The 16498-nt window shown below is 35.3% G+C and overlaps 1 protein-coding gene across 3 annotated transcripts; it reads left to right on the forward strand.

Annotated features, from left to right (window-relative positions):
- Positions 1-8855: 8855 nt before the first annotated feature.
- Positions 8856-15221, forward strand: LOC131653126 (uncharacterized). 3 transcript variants are annotated; one of them, XM_058923194.1, is made up of 11 exons: positions 8858-9218; positions 9440-9526; positions 9622-9792; positions 10537-10625; positions 11710-11798; positions 11912-12015; positions 12100-12199; positions 12403-12478; positions 12584-12698; positions 13202-13733; positions 14516-15221. In XM_058923194.1, the coding sequence occupies exons 1-11, from the start codon at positions 8957-8959 to the stop codon at positions 15024-15026; spliced, it is 2136 nt and encodes a 711-aa protein (XP_058779177.1). In that variant the 5' UTR covers positions 8858-8956; the 3' UTR covers positions 15027-15221. The 3 variants fall into 3 exon arrangements, with proteins under 3 accessions (XP_058779175.1, XP_058779177.1, XP_058779176.1); XM_058923192.1 differs by having other exon boundaries at positions 8856-9218; positions 9622-10625; XM_058923193.1 differs by having other exon boundaries at positions 9093-9218; positions 9429-9526; positions 9622-10625.
- Positions 15222-16498: the final 1277 nt, after the last annotated feature.

Genomic DNA, 16498 nt, shown 5'->3' on the forward strand with positions numbered 1-16498 from the left:
ATTTTGAGAGTCCCGTCACATAAACGCATTACATGCATCATGACATGGCATAAAAAAAACTAACTTTGCCTTTTTCAGGTTACTGCTGCAGTCAAATAAACAACTTCAAAACCTTTCAGATCTAAGTCGATACCTTGGACGGTTCCTTAATGATCTACCCTCAGATCTAAGTCGATACCTTGGACGGTTCCTTAATGATCTACCTTTGGATCTAAGTCGATACCTTGGATGGTTCCTTAATGATCTACCTTCGGATCTAAGTCGATACCTTGGACGGTTCCTTAATGATCTACCTTTAGATCTAAGTCGATACCTTAGACGGTTCCTTAAACGATCTACCTTCAGATTTAAGTCGATACTTCAGACGGTTCCTTAAACAATCTACTTTCGGATCTAAGTCGATACCTTGGACGGTTCCTTAAATGATCTACCTTCAGATTTAAGTCGATACCTCAGACGGTTCCTTAAACAATCTACCTTCAAATTTAAGTCGATACCTCAGACGGTTCCTTAAACAATCAACTTTTCAAAATTTAAAGCGGAAACCTCGGTTGGTTCCATAACGGTCAACATTCGAAGATCTAATTCTATCATCGCAAACGGTGTAGACACGATCGAAGAAAGAGACATACTTAATCATGACACTCAATTCAGAAAAGACCGACAACTGAGTCACGATAATGAAATCACGACAACTGAGTCACGATAATGGAATCACGACAACCGAGTCACGATAATGGAATCACGACAACCGAGTCACGATAATGGAATCACGACAACTGAGTCACGATAATGGAGTCACGACAACTGAGTCACGATAATGGAATCACGACAACTGAGTCACGATAATGGATTCACGACAACTGAGTCACGATAATAGAATCACGACAACAGATTCACGATGATGGAATCACGACAACTCAGTCACGATAATGGAATCACGACAACTGAGTCACGATAATGGAATCACGACAACTGAGTCACGAAGATGAAATCGCGACAACTGAGTCACCATAATGGAATCAAGACAATGGAGTCACGACAAAGAAGTCAATGGAATCACGACAATAGAGTCACATATTTAAATCCCGGTATTCAGTTCAGAAACGATCATAACAATCGAATCAAGACAATACGACAATTGAGTCATGACAACAGAGTCACTACAATCAATTCACTTCACACTCCCAACATCCATATGGCATCTATCAGATGACATCTCTAAGCCCGTCTCATATATCTTTTCCATCACTTAGACGGCATCTTCGAGCCCGTCTCCAAAAAGTCCCTTCACCATCAGCAAGGGCAAATTTCTTGGTATTCTAGTGTTCAATCCTCTTCTACCTTCAGATTCCGACAGGCACGCAAGCCAATCTACATCCTCAGGTATAAGAAGATTGAACAGGGGCAGCTGTCATACCCTAAAATTTGCCCAACATATTTATTCATATTTCAATCCATCTGACTTTCAAATGCTCAAAGACACACAAGAAAGAAGCATGCAGTCTCTCTCCTAAACAACAGCCTCTGAATTAGGGTTTATGATTTAATCAAGGAATCTGAACTTCTAACACCTCAAGTGGACTACATGGCCTCTCATATGATTCAAAGTGTCCTCATGCCAAGTTTCAAGGCCCGATTCAAAAGATTGCTCACTCAATGGCCCAAACGACTAATAATCGACTAGTTGACCTAAAAGTCAACTGTGGTCAAAGTACAGTCAAAACTTCCGATTTTTTGTCAACATCCTCATTTTGAAGTATCATTCACCATGTGATCAAGGATTGATCATGGTTCATCAAGGAAAGCTCCAAAATCATCAAGAACCTGAGTTTCTAAATTAGGGTTTTTAAGGAAAAACTCAACTGAACTTTGACCGGCCATAACTCCCACTTGGAACATCAGAAACTTCTCATCCAAAGCTCAATTTGAAGGAAATTGAATTCTCTACAATTTTGTCTCTCACATGCCAAGGCCAAAAATGCTTCATTTGAGAGATACGAGCCAAAACATTACAGGTCCTTCTAAAGGATCGTAAAAAAGTCGTTTTTTCTCAAGGCTCATAACTTGAACATGGTAGACTCAATTGAGATGAAACCAAAAGGAGCTTTTAGAGGACTCTTTAAGCTTTCTAAAAAGCCCTAGAACACCTTCATACAAAAAATTGGAGAGAATTATGATTGGTAGAAGTTGGCGAAAAATCAAGAAACGCTTGGAACCCTAATTGCATAAAATCATGTTTTGAAACTATTGGGCCCAACTTTTGGACTTTAAATTCATCCATGGGCTAATTCAAAACCTTTAAGTCTATTATTTTATTTTTATGGTTTTTTATTTATATTTATATGAATCCTTATTCATTTAAATGTTAAATAAATCAAATAAAATATAGAATAAATAGATTTTAAATCAAGGGATTTGTTTTCCAATCAATTTAAAATCAATCCAATGGCCATGATTAAAGAGAAAATATGCATGAATTAGAATTGGTACAAAATTAAAAAGATTTAATGTAAAATCTTCTCAAATTTCCACATCACCTAATTGAGTCAATCTCAAGACAAGGTCTTAACCTAATTCTATTATTGTATATATATATAACACATTCACACAAGGGGAAGGCACGAAAATTAGAGGAAAATATGGTTCAAGACTAGGGTTCATAAGTTGGAAAATTTCAAAGGTTTAGAAAACGTTGACATCTCTCTTTGTAGGCGTTTTCAGAACCTTTCATTGATTCTAATCGACTCTTGAGGTATTGTAAGGGCAGGTAAGATCAAGAAAGTAAGCTGAGTCACGTTCATAATTCGTGCCTCATGTGCTTCACGTAGCATCCATGGCTGATTTTTGTATGGTGCATATTAACATGTTTTGATCAAAACTAACCACATATATGAGTTCATAATATTATTTAGAGCAGGTCAGGAGCATCGTAAATGAGGTTTGGTGCGTGAATGGGTGGTTGCCATGGCTAGGGCATAAGTGGGACTCTTCTTCGTTTTCACGATTATAGCGGGTTTCAGATCAAACCAAGCCCACCATTGGACTCAGGACAACTGGTTTAGGTAGTCTGGGCATTTGTTTCTCATCCCTAACGTATTATTGTTGAGTTTCCATGTTGCAGGAAAACAAAGAAAATTCCGCAGGTGTATTCGCGGCAAAAGCCACAACAAAATCCGCAGGAAATCTGGCCTTTGATTTCGTTGAAGACGATGAACAGTGGGGAGCACGCGTGGCATAGCTTTAATGGCCGGTCAAAAGTCATACTTTCCTCTCTCTTCCTGATTGGCTGTCACGCGCACGGAGACCCAGGTTTTGACTATGATCACATATTTTATTATTTATTCTTTTTCAGGCGTATAAATGACAAGATGATGTGTCCAGTTCACTTGGTGGTAAGGGGTGTGAACAACATCATCTTTGTGAGTTCAATCCTTGTGGGTCGTGATGCTTTTATTTTTTAGTTTGAGGTGTTTGTATTCCCAGAATTCAGTGTGACGAGGTTACGTATGCATATGGTAGATCCTCCTTATCTCTACCATCAGATCGTTTCAGGACCCCATCCAACGCCTCCAGGAACACTCCCTCACCATACACCCTCATAGAGCGACCATACCTGGGCATATACCCAGGTTCCTTTAAATTATTTGTTTGTTCTTTTATACATACTTTTAATTATAACTTTTTAAATTTTTTTTTTTTTTTAGTTTTTTAATAACTTTAACTTAGGTTCTTTACCTATAAATATAATAATTTTTTATTTTAGGGTATTTAATTAATAGTTTTAAATTAATTAGAAATTAGATTTTAGTTAACTAATTAATAATTCATATTTAATTAGTATTTTTAGGCTAACAATAATGATTTAATTTTAGGGTAATTATTTTTAGGTTTTAATAATAATAAATAATTTTAGGTTTTATCGCTAACCTTTGCCCTTAACCATAAAAATCATCTGGTAGGTGTTGTCCGTCAACTAGGATTTTACCCTTAGGTTTTTTAGCCATTAACCTTTAAGGTTTAGGTTTGCCTTCGGTAATCAAATTGAATTTTCTTCAAGCGCGAATCTCTCTCATCTCAAAACTCTTGAATGTCGCATGAATGATTGTTTAAATTCTGCCTTTTATTTAATTATGCTGTTATTTAATTATTTATTTGAATTATTTAATTTCCGTACTTTAAATTCTAGAAGGTGTATAGGTTGTAATTTTTGTAATGTAATAGTAAATTAGGATATTTATCTTTCTGTCTTTACTTTCCGCACTTTCCCTGATTTTTGGTTATGTACCCCCCAATCCCGAAGCTCTGTAATAGCGTAGGATTTAATTTCCGCAATTTATTTTCTGTCAATATTAACTGCGTGGTTAGTAATTTAGGGAGTGACAACTGATTAATTGGACATAGCTCACCTAATTCAAGATAACATAACTGAATTCAACTCACGTGATTGCTACACACACCCACCTCTAGGGTAACTCCTCTTATGTTGCCTTCTCGATCAAATAGTCAAGTCCCTTCGAATATAGGGATACCTTAGCTTGCTGCCTACGAATTCAAATCATCATAGTCCCTCGGAATAAAAGATCACAGTCCCTTCGAGTTGCCTACGAATAAAGTGATCTCGTCCCTTGATGTTGCCTCGATAAGTGATGATAGTCCCTTCGATTGCTAAGGTATCCTTACTGTTGCCTAATGACTATTATGTCCTTCCCTTAGACTACCTGCCCTCTTTATGGTAGGGACAGTCTTGTGGTGAATGATTATTCTCGATGACCCTTCGATGACTCGCACATCCAATTGAAATACTTCCTGCCCTCTCATGGTATGGATAGATCCTTTCGCCCGAAAGACTTAAAGAACAAGAAAGAAAACTTAGGGTAGGTAGTTCTTAATTTCTTGCTCCATTCAAATCAAAATCAAATGCTATTCACACCTCTCTTTTCAAATACTTTCAAACAAGGCTACGCTTATTTACAAGCTAAAGTCCTTAACGAAATCTTTTTACTATTCACACACAACACTTCAAACTTTTCAAAGCAAACAAGTGAGCTAAGCAATTAAGAGCCCATGGATAACCATGGATGCAAAGGGTGCCTTACACCTTCCCTTTGTATAACCTACCCCCCGAACTTAAAATCTTTCAAAGGTCTTTCTTGTTCTTTTTGCCTTTCCAATTGGATAAAATAAAAGTCGGTGGCGACTCTTGCTATCCGCAACATTTCTTTAAAAGTCAGTTCACCGTATTACAATGACCTTCATCTCCTTTATGGTATTAGCATCCATCAACAAACGAGTTTCAATGAACTGATTCAATCTTTTCCTAGAGGCTTTATTCTGAGAGATGATGCACCTGACATATCCTAATTCTTTGAAGAAGGTGACTAACCATTTCTTTAGGCAAAGCTCCTTCCATAACATGTCACATTCCCTTATAGACGTATGACTCATTCCCCGTTAACCAAAACTTATGAAACAAATTTGTACATAAGTATTCCAGTTTAATCTCTATGAAACATACCTTTGCACGAACCTCTTCTTTGAGAGGACTAACTAAAATTAATTGATATTCGAAATGTTTCACACCATCAGAATATGCTTCGAAGTAATGGTAACATGCATTGGTGTAATCAAGCATTGGCCCTGTGCACAATTCGTTACATTCCATTGTACCTTGAAAAGATGGAAGAATAGTGTGATATAGGTGGTTTTCCTCCCCGATAGTCACACGAGTATTGGAGGACTTTTGTGAAGGCCAACTCACTAGGTTTAATTACGAGGTGGAAATTATCACATGGTTTAGAACTTCAACTTCGAAATCATTAAAAGGCAATCAAAGACCTAAAATAAAAAAGGCGCTCTCATGAAAAGGGACAGTGCACCCGTTATATTCATTGTAATTATTTTTGTATTCACAAGGATCAGTGTGCCATAGTTAGAAGAATGACCCACTTTAAGAAAAGTCTTTTGGAGACTACCTTCAAGAGCAAAGATAGAAACGGTTGTCGAAATTTTAGGGTCTACCCAGGCAACATGAGTATCTCCCTTTTCTTTTTGACGCATGACAAGTACCACATCTATTAGTTAAGTAGGATGGTATGTTGCAAGAATGCAGATGGCGAAAGAATAAGGGCAATGAACAAATAAACCATATAACTATTCTAAAAGGTTGTGTGATGTCTCATTGAAAGAAAGGAAATAAGCACTATCAACGATTCAGATTTCCTCATAAAAACACTCGAGTACTCTAGTTTCTGAAGGTCGTCATGATAAAGCAAGTGAAAAGACATATAAAGCATGAGGTTTATTTAAGGCGTGAATTCCCCATGACAATGACATCATATATCGAATTTTCACTTCACCCGAGCAATGGCCGACAAAAGAGAACAAACCTAACAAAGCCTCATCCAAAGAGCAACGACAAAACTTAGGGGACAACTCTTCTAGGCCGTCTAGAGAGCATAGTAATTATGGCCTAAAGAGTGAAACGATCCACCAAGACACATTTGGAGCAGGTATGCTATCATAGCAATGAATGCGGGTGATATTAATCCCAGATAAATCAAAAGGATCTCTGCATCTCACGTTGATAAATTGACAAACTATTATAACCACACTATTATATAAGAGGGAGAACATGCAATTTTCAGAGTAATTCGAATTCAAATCTCATTCACATCATCTTGCTCTCATACTGACTTGCAGGGCCGACCCTGGGCCAGGGCAAGCAGGCCCACAGTCCAGGGCCTCAACAAAATGGGGGCCTCAAAATTTGGGAGGTGTAGTTAAAAAATAATTAAACTGAAATCATAAATTATATATCGATTAGCGAAATTAAAATGCAACAGTTTACTTGTGGCCCAGCGGATTTGCCAATGCTTTGCAGAGGTGGAGTTTTCAGTTCGAATCTTGCTACCTTCCAAACTTTGGAAGTTCATTTTTTTAGTACAGTAAATAAACATGACAGTTAAAACCATCTTTTTAAAAAAAGACAAATTTAATTAATTATGCCTCAGGGTCCGTTTGGTTCAATCGAGGGGAGGGGAGGGGAGGGAAAGGGAAGGGAGGGATTTTAATTAGATATATGTTTGGTTCAAAATATGAAGGGGAAGGGAGGAGAGAAATTTTATTCACAAATATCATATTCATTTTACAAGAGGAGGGGAGGTATTTTAAAACTAATTTACATTTTTAACCTTGTAATTTTACTATAAGATTAACGATGTTTACTATTTATAAGTATTCAATTCGATAACATCAATTTTTTTTTATAAAAACGTAACAGTTAAAATTTATAGTTTAAAAAAATTATCAAACACAATAAAATCTAACAAAAATATTTAAAACAAAAATATTGCAATAGTTAAAAAGTAACATAAAAATATAAAAAATAAAGTAACAAAATTTAATTATAATTATAACAAGAGTAAATATGTAGATATAATTATAATTAATATGAACCACCTCTCCTTCTCTCCGAATCCTCCAAATCGGGGGAAGCAAAAAGTGGCTCAGGAGGGAATTTAGTCCCCTCCATCTACCTCCCCTCCTCCTCTTAAAATTTGAACCAAACACATAAATTATTAAAAATTCCCTCCCCTCCCCTCTCCTCCATTTACCTCCAACCAAACGGACCCTTAATACCATAACTCTCTCAATTTAACTAATTAGTATTTCTAATTTTAATTATAAAATAATTTATATATAATCTATTAAAATTTATAATTAACATGACAATTAAAACCATCATTTTAAAGTACAGTAAATAAACATGACAACTAAAACCATCATTTTAAAACGACAAATTTAATTAATTATGCCTTCGTGCCATAACTCTCTCAATTTAACTAACTAGCATTTCTAATTTTAATTATAAAATAATTTGTATATAATTGATTAAAATTTATAATTAAATTTTAAATCCAAAATTTATTTTTAATGGTTATTTATTGAAACTCTTATAATTTTAATTTATTTTAGTATAAATTTTAGAAATTATTTATATATTATAATTAAAAATTTGTCATATTACCCTAATTTGTTATAGATTTTTATGATGAAATTAAATTTATTATCACTTGTGCTTTGATTTATTATTTTTTTGTCATAGAAATAAATTTTTTACCAATCAGGTAAACCTGCCTTTTAGGGTCAGGACATGGTTTACCCCTACGTCTACATTTTCTAACCATATGATTTGGTTTTCAACAATTAAAGCAAGAGAAAACGTCAATTATTTCTTTGAGACGGTGGATGTTGCCTAGAAAATGGGGCAATTAAGGCAATTAATATATTCTCATATTCAATTAATTATATTTCGATTTTGAATTCTTAATGATTTGCATATGACTACTTATTTGCATTGAAATTCTTTTTATTGTTCGAAACAACCAAAACTTCATATTTTTTATCCTTACGAAATTCTTCTTCATTTTGGAGGCGAGTTAAACGTGTGTTTTTTATTATGGATCCATTTATTTATTTGCTCTGGACCTCTAAAAAGTCGGGATCGACCCTGCTGACTTGGACATTGGAGTGTTAACCTTGCAGGCCAGCCCCTCTCCTACTATAACGAAAACTCAAATTCACAATTGCAATCCATCTGCGACAATTTTTTTATATCAAAATATTGTTTTTCTACTATGGTAATAAAATAACCCTAAAACATTTTTTTTTGGTAATTTCTTCTTTTAAATAAAATTTGTTTGAAACTATCAAAACTTCATAATTTCTTTTAAATAAAATTTGTTTGAAACCATCAAAACTTCATAATTTCTTTTATGATGGTGATGATGATAATTGGTTGAAACATAAATTAATCTATATTAAACTAAAATTAAGCAAAATCAATTATGTTAAAAAAAATCAGTTCTCTTCCCCTCAACTACACCACTTCTCCATTTATCCACTATTTTTCACTTTCTCTCTCTTCACACACCCACTCCTGCAGAACATTTTCATGGCTTCAATTTCACCCACATGTTCCCCAACTTCTCTTCAACTCCGATTAGCTTTCAATTCCTCCAAATTCCCCCTTTCTCATCATGCGCGTCTTCGCAACATCAACCCTCGTCTTCCACCACTCTGCTCCGCTTATAACGACAAGCGACCAGAATCGGTCGCCTCCAATCCTAAGGCCGGCGACGGATTCTCCGGTTGGTCCGATTCATCTAATACCGAGCACTCTGATCATTCCCCAAAGAACAAGGATTCATTCGGAGGTGTGTATGCTTCTTCAATTTTTACTTCTTGTTCAAAATTTAGGAGAATTCGTTTTCTGTAACTGTCTTAGTTTTTATTCATTTAAGATTGAACTTGATTATTAGATTGCATGTTTGCAACTTACCATTAACAGCTATGGATTTTGAGACATTTCTTAACTGTTAGTGGTAGTTGAAATTCCACTCTACTTAATAACACTTTTGAAGTAGTTTTCTTTCAGGAGTTGTTGGAGTAGGAGTGGCCGGAGCTGTTCTTTTCACAGGGCTTACCTTTCTTGCATTATCTCTTGGAAAACGAAATCGTTCCGGTAAGTAATCCTACCTTAGTTGGATAAGGCTTGGTTGTTGTTGTGTTTAATTTTTCTGTATTGTAAATTGCAATGCGTGTGACTGGAATATACAGGACTGGAGCAACAAATGAAGCCTTTGACAACACATCAAGAGGTGCATTTGTCTTCTGATGACCGGGAGGACGATATTACAGAACCGGTAAATGCTGAGGACAAGTTGGTAGTAGAAGATGGTAAAACGGAAGGTCAGATAGAAACATCCCGGGAGTCTGATAACATTCAAGGTGACTATAAAACTGTTGATGATTCTGATATAGGGTCCGAGGTTCTATATGATAGTAAAGACACCTCCAATGGTATTAATAACGATGTTAATCGTATATCTGATCAAGAAGAGTTGTTGCACGAGTCAGCTCGTGATAATGAGTTAATTGTTCCTAGTGAAAACCAAGTACCTCTTCAAACTGAAAATACTGTTGATTCTTTTAGTGATTTGGATAGAAATCTGGCTGTAGATACAACAGAATCTACTTCCGATCTTAAAGAAAACCAAGTTAATGCTGAACCGGGAAACATACCCAATTACGATGGTAAGCCACCGGATCTTAATAATGAGCAGCAGGGTGAAATAACTAGTTCAAATGAGAGTAGAAATTCTGACATTTCCGAACCCTCGTATGGTTTAGGTGCTGATAATAAGACTGAATCTGCTGGTATAGTGGTAAATCCTGAGTCAAACAACACTATTTCATCTCCTAAGATTTTTAGTGAAGATGATCAAGACAATATTGACCTTAACAAAACTCAACTGGTCTCACACGAGGGAAATAAATCATCCTTCGAGGAGAAGAGTATCCCTGAAAATGACCTTTTAAGTAAATCAGTATTCTCACAATCCACCAATTCATTGGTAGATGACCGGATTAGAAATGAGAATAACGAGGTTAATAAAGATATATCTGAATCTCCAAATTCTGAATCCCTTTTCTCTGCTCCTGGCATTCCTGCTCCATCAGTAGTTTCTGCAGCTTTACAGGTGGTTCCTGGAAAAGTTTTGGTTCCTGCAGCTTTTGATCAGGTTCAGGGACAAGCACTAGCTGCATTGCAAGTTTTAAAGGTAATACTTGGCAGTCTAATATTTCAAGTCAAGGTGACTATAATGCCGTGTGCATTTACCATTCAATTCTAGTTTTATTTTTAACGGTGTTTTCTATATCAAGTCCTAATATTTTAGTTGCACTGAACGTATAATTAAAAGAGCTGCAAAATATGGGGTTTTCCACACCGTTATACAAAACATTCAGTAGTAAATAAAGCTAAATAGTTTCTGTTAGGAAAAAAACTGAAATTAATGATTTCTTTAGCTTTATGTTTCCTTATATTAAAGTCATAGTAGGTTTGGGATTATTTTTGTAGAGAAAAATGTGTGTAATTTAATTACTACCGAAAGATGGGCGTGTGTTGATTTATGAGTTATAGATAAAAGGAGGAGAGACATAATAAGAGCTCGAGTGTTTTTGATAGCAACTTGACGATTGCTTGATACAAAAGACTGAACACTAACCACTGTTTATAGGCAGGGATATACAAGATTCCCAATTCTAAATACAAGGAAATTAGAAAACAAATCATTATAATAACTAAGAAATATAGAAACTAAAGTTAGGAGACGATTTACAATATTCTAAGATTACAGCCTGATCTTACAAGATAAACTAAGGTACTCTAACATAACACAAAGATATTAGAATATATTTTCTAGTATTCTGCCACCCTTGTCTCATTATGAGTGTCTCATTTGCAATATTTCTTTGTGTCTAATTCTTTGTCGCTCCATGACAGCAATTGTTTCTATTTTCCAACAATGCCCTCATTTAATTATAAGTGTCTGCCCAACTAGTATCTACTTCACTGCTACTCCTTTCAATCAATCTGATTAATATGAGTATTTTAGACTACACACACTATTTTACTATTTAATTCAACATAACTAATCGTTTTCTTAAGAAGTGTACATTACTTTTAAAAGACTCATAATATGAGACGGAGATAGTAACAAAATGAAAGCATATTTTTTTATAAAAACATCTGTGATTTAGGTTTGGTATTTGTCATTTTGTTAGTTTGATATAGAATAATAGAAAATACTTTTATTGTTCACTTGGTTGTCAGTATTCACTTGAAAACTGTTAATTCCTCAGGTCATTGAGCCTGATGTTCAACCTGGTGATTTATGCACGCGTCGTGAATATGCTCGCTGGTTGGTATCTGCTAGCGGTGCTCTTTCAAGGTACTGATTTATTCCTTCTTTCTGTGTGATGTGAATGACAAGATGTAAACCAGGGGTAACTATTTTTTGCTCATAATATTTCCGTTACACGTGCCTTTGGGATAACTTTTCAGGAATAGTGTTTCCAAAGTGTATCCTGCCATGTACATAGACAATGTTACCGAGCTTGCATTTGATGACATCACCACTGAGGACCCTGATTTTTCTTCCATTCAAGGTCAGAACTTTGACATGATAATCATTTTTAGCAATACAACCTGTTGGTCTATGCATATATTTGTCTAAAGAATATGTTTTCCAGGCTTGGCAGAAGCTGGACTTATTGAAAGCAGGCTCTCAAGACGTGATATACAGTTGTCCGCTGATGAAGACAATAGCCCTTTTTACTTCTCCCCCGAAAGGTATGCTAGTAGTAAATCTGGAAATCTGGTTTGTGGTTACTGTTTCCCCCCTTCAGCAGCTGTGCAGTCATTTTTCAAAATTGTTTGCATTTTTTCATCTTAGCTCGGGCATAGTTGTATCTCAGTCTGTTTGAGACGTGCTTTTAACTTTCTACGACAGGCTACAATTGTGATCTCCCTTTCTCATATGTTAATTTATGCAGCCCTTTATCACGTCAGGATCTTGTGAGTTGGAAAATGACCCTAGAGAAAAGACAGCTTCCTGAAGCTGACAGAAAGGTTGCCCAACTTGTTGTTTTATCTAATATATGTGATAACCATCTTCTTGGTTCCAAGTGCATTAAACTGATGAGTATATTTATCAATTCTAATGACTTTTGGCAGATGCTGCACCGCCTTTCTGGTTTTATAGACACTGATAAGATACATCCTAATGCATGCCCTGCACTAGTAGCGGATCTATCTTCTGGGGATCAGGGAATAATTGCTCTTGCATTTGGTAAACCTGTTAAAATATTTAACGATACTTTTTCTTTGTGAATCTGTTTAAATACTTAATGATATGCTTTAAAATTAGATTTAGGTTTAATTGCTTTGTTCGTCCTTGAACTATTTGAGAATTTTTAAATTGGTCCCTGAACTAAAAAAATTGTAATTGGATATCTAAATTTGTTAGTAATTTGTAGTTAGGTCCTTAAACCAAATGTTTTTTAAATGGGTCCCCAAACTTCTAAATAATTTTAATTAGGTCCCCTGAACCCAAATACAAATTATTTAATAGTTTATGGACCTGCTTAAATATTATTAAAAGTTCATGAACTTGATTAACATTTTTTAAGTTTGGAGATCTAATCAAATATTTTTGGGCTTTGGCAAATTTAGAGACTCAATATATATGTATATTTTAATTTAGGGACATAGCTAAAAATTCTCGAATACTTAAAATTAGCTTTTGGCTGACTTACTAGTTCCCTCTGTTGCATTGGGGGCTGTATATTCAAGGTTATACCAGATTGTTCCAGCCAGATAAACCAGTGACAAAGGCCCAAGCAGCCCTTGCTCTTGCTACAGGAGATGCTTCCGACATAGTTAGTGAAGAGCTTGCACGGATTGAAGCAGAATCTATTGCTGAAAACGCTGTTGCTGCACATAGTGCTTTAGTCGCTCAAGTTGAGAAGGATATCAATGCTAGTTTTGAGCAGGAGCTTTTCCTAGAGAGGGAAAAGATCAATGCAATTGAAAGAATGGCTGAAGAGGCAAAACTCGAGTTGGAAACACTAAAAGCTCAGAGAGAAGAAGACAGTGTTGCCTTGGAGAAAGAACGGACTGCTATTGAATCAGAAATGCAGGTCTTTTCGAAGTTACGGAATGAGGTTCAGGATCAATTACAAAGTCTTATGAATAATAAGTTAGAAATAGCATATGAAAAAGAGAGAATCAAGAAGCTCCGGGAGCAAGCAGAAGTTGAAAACAACGATATTGCTCGTTTACAATATGAGCTAGAGGTTGAACGAAAAGCATTGTCCATGGCCAGGTAAATTTCTGAAACTTTTGAAGGCAACTAAAATATGTTAGATCAGCTCTCAGTTTTGGTTTCAAATAAATGGTAAAAGAAGTGATGACTCGGAATCACTGGCTAAATTTATTTCTTCTTCACTTTTTGCCTCGGTAATGTTGAAGGTGTGAATGAGTTAATAGTGATAATGAAGCGATTCATACTTCCAATTAGAGAGATATTGAAATCCTAAAGGTTTCATGTATGATTTCTAAAGAAAAATCGAGCCAAATAGCTAATAGTAGCTTACGGCCTCCCATGTCTTCAACCATTGTTGTTACTGCGATATGCTATGCTTCTCATATTACTGCTTATGTCTAGAAGCGAGTAAATGAAATATGAAAAATAAATAACTAGTTACTACACAATTTTCTTACATTTTTTTTTGATTAGCAACTTTTTTTTTACATATATACTATGTTAATTAGACAAATGGCCATTATCTATGTGTTTATCTGCCGTTGCCTACGTTTTTTGTGCAGACATTATATTCTGTAATAACTGCTTCCAATTGTATTTTCAGTGCACATTTTTTCTAGATCTACTTAAATTTGTGCACTGATGTTGCTGGCATATACAGTATGTCCTTTCTATGAGACTAGTACTCTTGACAGCTGTTTCTTTCTTATCCAACATAAATGAATTGGTTCTAAAAAACTTGTTTACTGGTCATATATTCATCAATCAAAATCATAGTTCTTACCTAGCTTATTACAAACCAGACTAAATGTTTTCAATAACTGGTAATTGTTTGGGCTCAGGACTTGGGCAGAGGATGAAGCCAAACGAGTGAGAGAACAAGCAAAAGCGTTAGAGGAGGCTAGAGATCGTTGGGAGAAGCACGGTATCAAAGTGGTGGTTGATGAAGACCTCCGCAAAGAGGCCGAGGCTACAGCTGAAGTTACATGGCTCAATGTGGGGGAACAGAACTCAACTCAAGGATCAATTGACAGGGCTGAAAGCTTATTGGAGAAGCTGAAACGAATGGGTGCAGATGTCAGAGGAAAATCCAGAGAAACAATTGACAAGATCATTCTCATGATTTCCGTATTTATATCAAACTTGAAAGAATGGGCATCCAAAACAAAATTGCAGGCTGAAGAATTGCGCGACGCTGCTGTCTCAAAGGCAGGTAAGTCAGCCAATGAGTTGCAGCATAGTGCCGTTGAACTTGGATTTACTGTGAAAGAAGGTGCAAAGCGAGTTGCTGGCGATTGTAGGGAAGGAGTTGAGAAAATCACCCAAAAATTCACCCATAAGTTCAAGACCTGATTGGTCAGATATATAGTTTGTTTTTCCCTGTGCTTCAATAGAGACACCAGGCACTGAGGCAGTGTCACTGGCAGTTATGACTTTCTATAACTGTCTTTGGATGATAGCAACATAATCATGTGAAGACATGTTTTTTGTATAATTGAAACCAATAGCAATTGTAATTGAGGAATAAAATAATTTGCTGCAGTTCAACTTTTTTCCTTTCCTGTTAAATCTCAGCAGCTGATTCTGAATATATAAAGACAAAGATATCAAACCATAACAAATGGATTTGGATTCTTTCCATTTTTTCTCTCTCCTTTACTCTCTTTAATCTCACTCTCTTCATTATAAAACAATTCAGAGTGTAAGATTGAGAGATCAGATTAGATTACATGCATTCAAATTTTTAATGCAGTCAGGATAACTGTAGTTACTAGTTCAAGATCAGATGTTTTAGACTTCAATACATATTTTGATTTTTAAAATAAAAAATACAGAGCTTGAAATGTAGACCATCCGATCTCGAACTAATGACTACTGTTATTCTAACAGTGTCCCATTTCGGCTGCATGTTTAGAGAGATGAAGAGTAAGGAGAAAAGAGGAGGAGAGGATACAGTTTAATTATAAATATGACAAGGTCAAACTGAGATATTTGAAGCACTTTCTCCTATCAAGCTTGTCATTATTATCGGTTCTTGTTTGGATTAGCTTATATTTGCGAGAGCTTCTCTGTGGCTTGTCATTATTATCGGTTCTTGTTTGGATTAGCTTATATTTGCGAGAGCTTCTCTGTGAAAATAAGTCGTGGCTTTCACTTATGCCGTAGTGTTCATAAATGTTTATGCAAAAGTTAAAAAGTGAGATTCTAAAATATTGAAATGCAAAAGTTGCTTTTAACATAAAAAAAATGATGTATTTATCACAAAATGGTTTTACTACTCCATATATGCTTCTTGACAAGTTATCTTTTTTGATTGTTGTTGAAAGGAGAGCATTTCATTAATGATCAAAGATCCAATTCCATTGAGGAGGATGATAAAATATGAGAACTTTTCTATCAACTTTTACCCGGGTTCCTACAAAAATCTCATAACCTCTCTCTTTTCAAAAGGATTGTTTAAATTGTTTTACATGCTTTGTTTCGGAAGGGTCTTTTCGTCACATGTTTAAATTTTATTCAACACCTTATTTGATATAAGCAGTTATAAATTTTCTACTATTGACTATTTTATTTAATTATTGCATTTGGACACAAATCAATCGATTTGTTACTTTTAACATCAGCGACCTCATTATCATTTTAAATTACACTTAACTTATCATTTTGATCATATTCAACTGATTTTGCTTTTATGGAATGTGAAAGGGAGAATAATATTACTTGACCCCTAAAAATGTGTTGAATTTTATTGAAAAATTCAAATAATATGCCACATGTCAATATCACTTGTGTCGGTATCACATAATAAAAAATGTGCGAGTTGT

Source organism: Vicia villosa, linkage group LG2, assembly GCF_029867415.1.
Source record: "Vicia villosa cultivar HV-30 ecotype Madison, WI linkage group LG2, Vvil1.0, whole genome shotgun sequence".
NCBI lineage: Eukaryota > Viridiplantae > Streptophyta > Magnoliopsida > Fabales > Fabaceae > Vicia > Vicia villosa.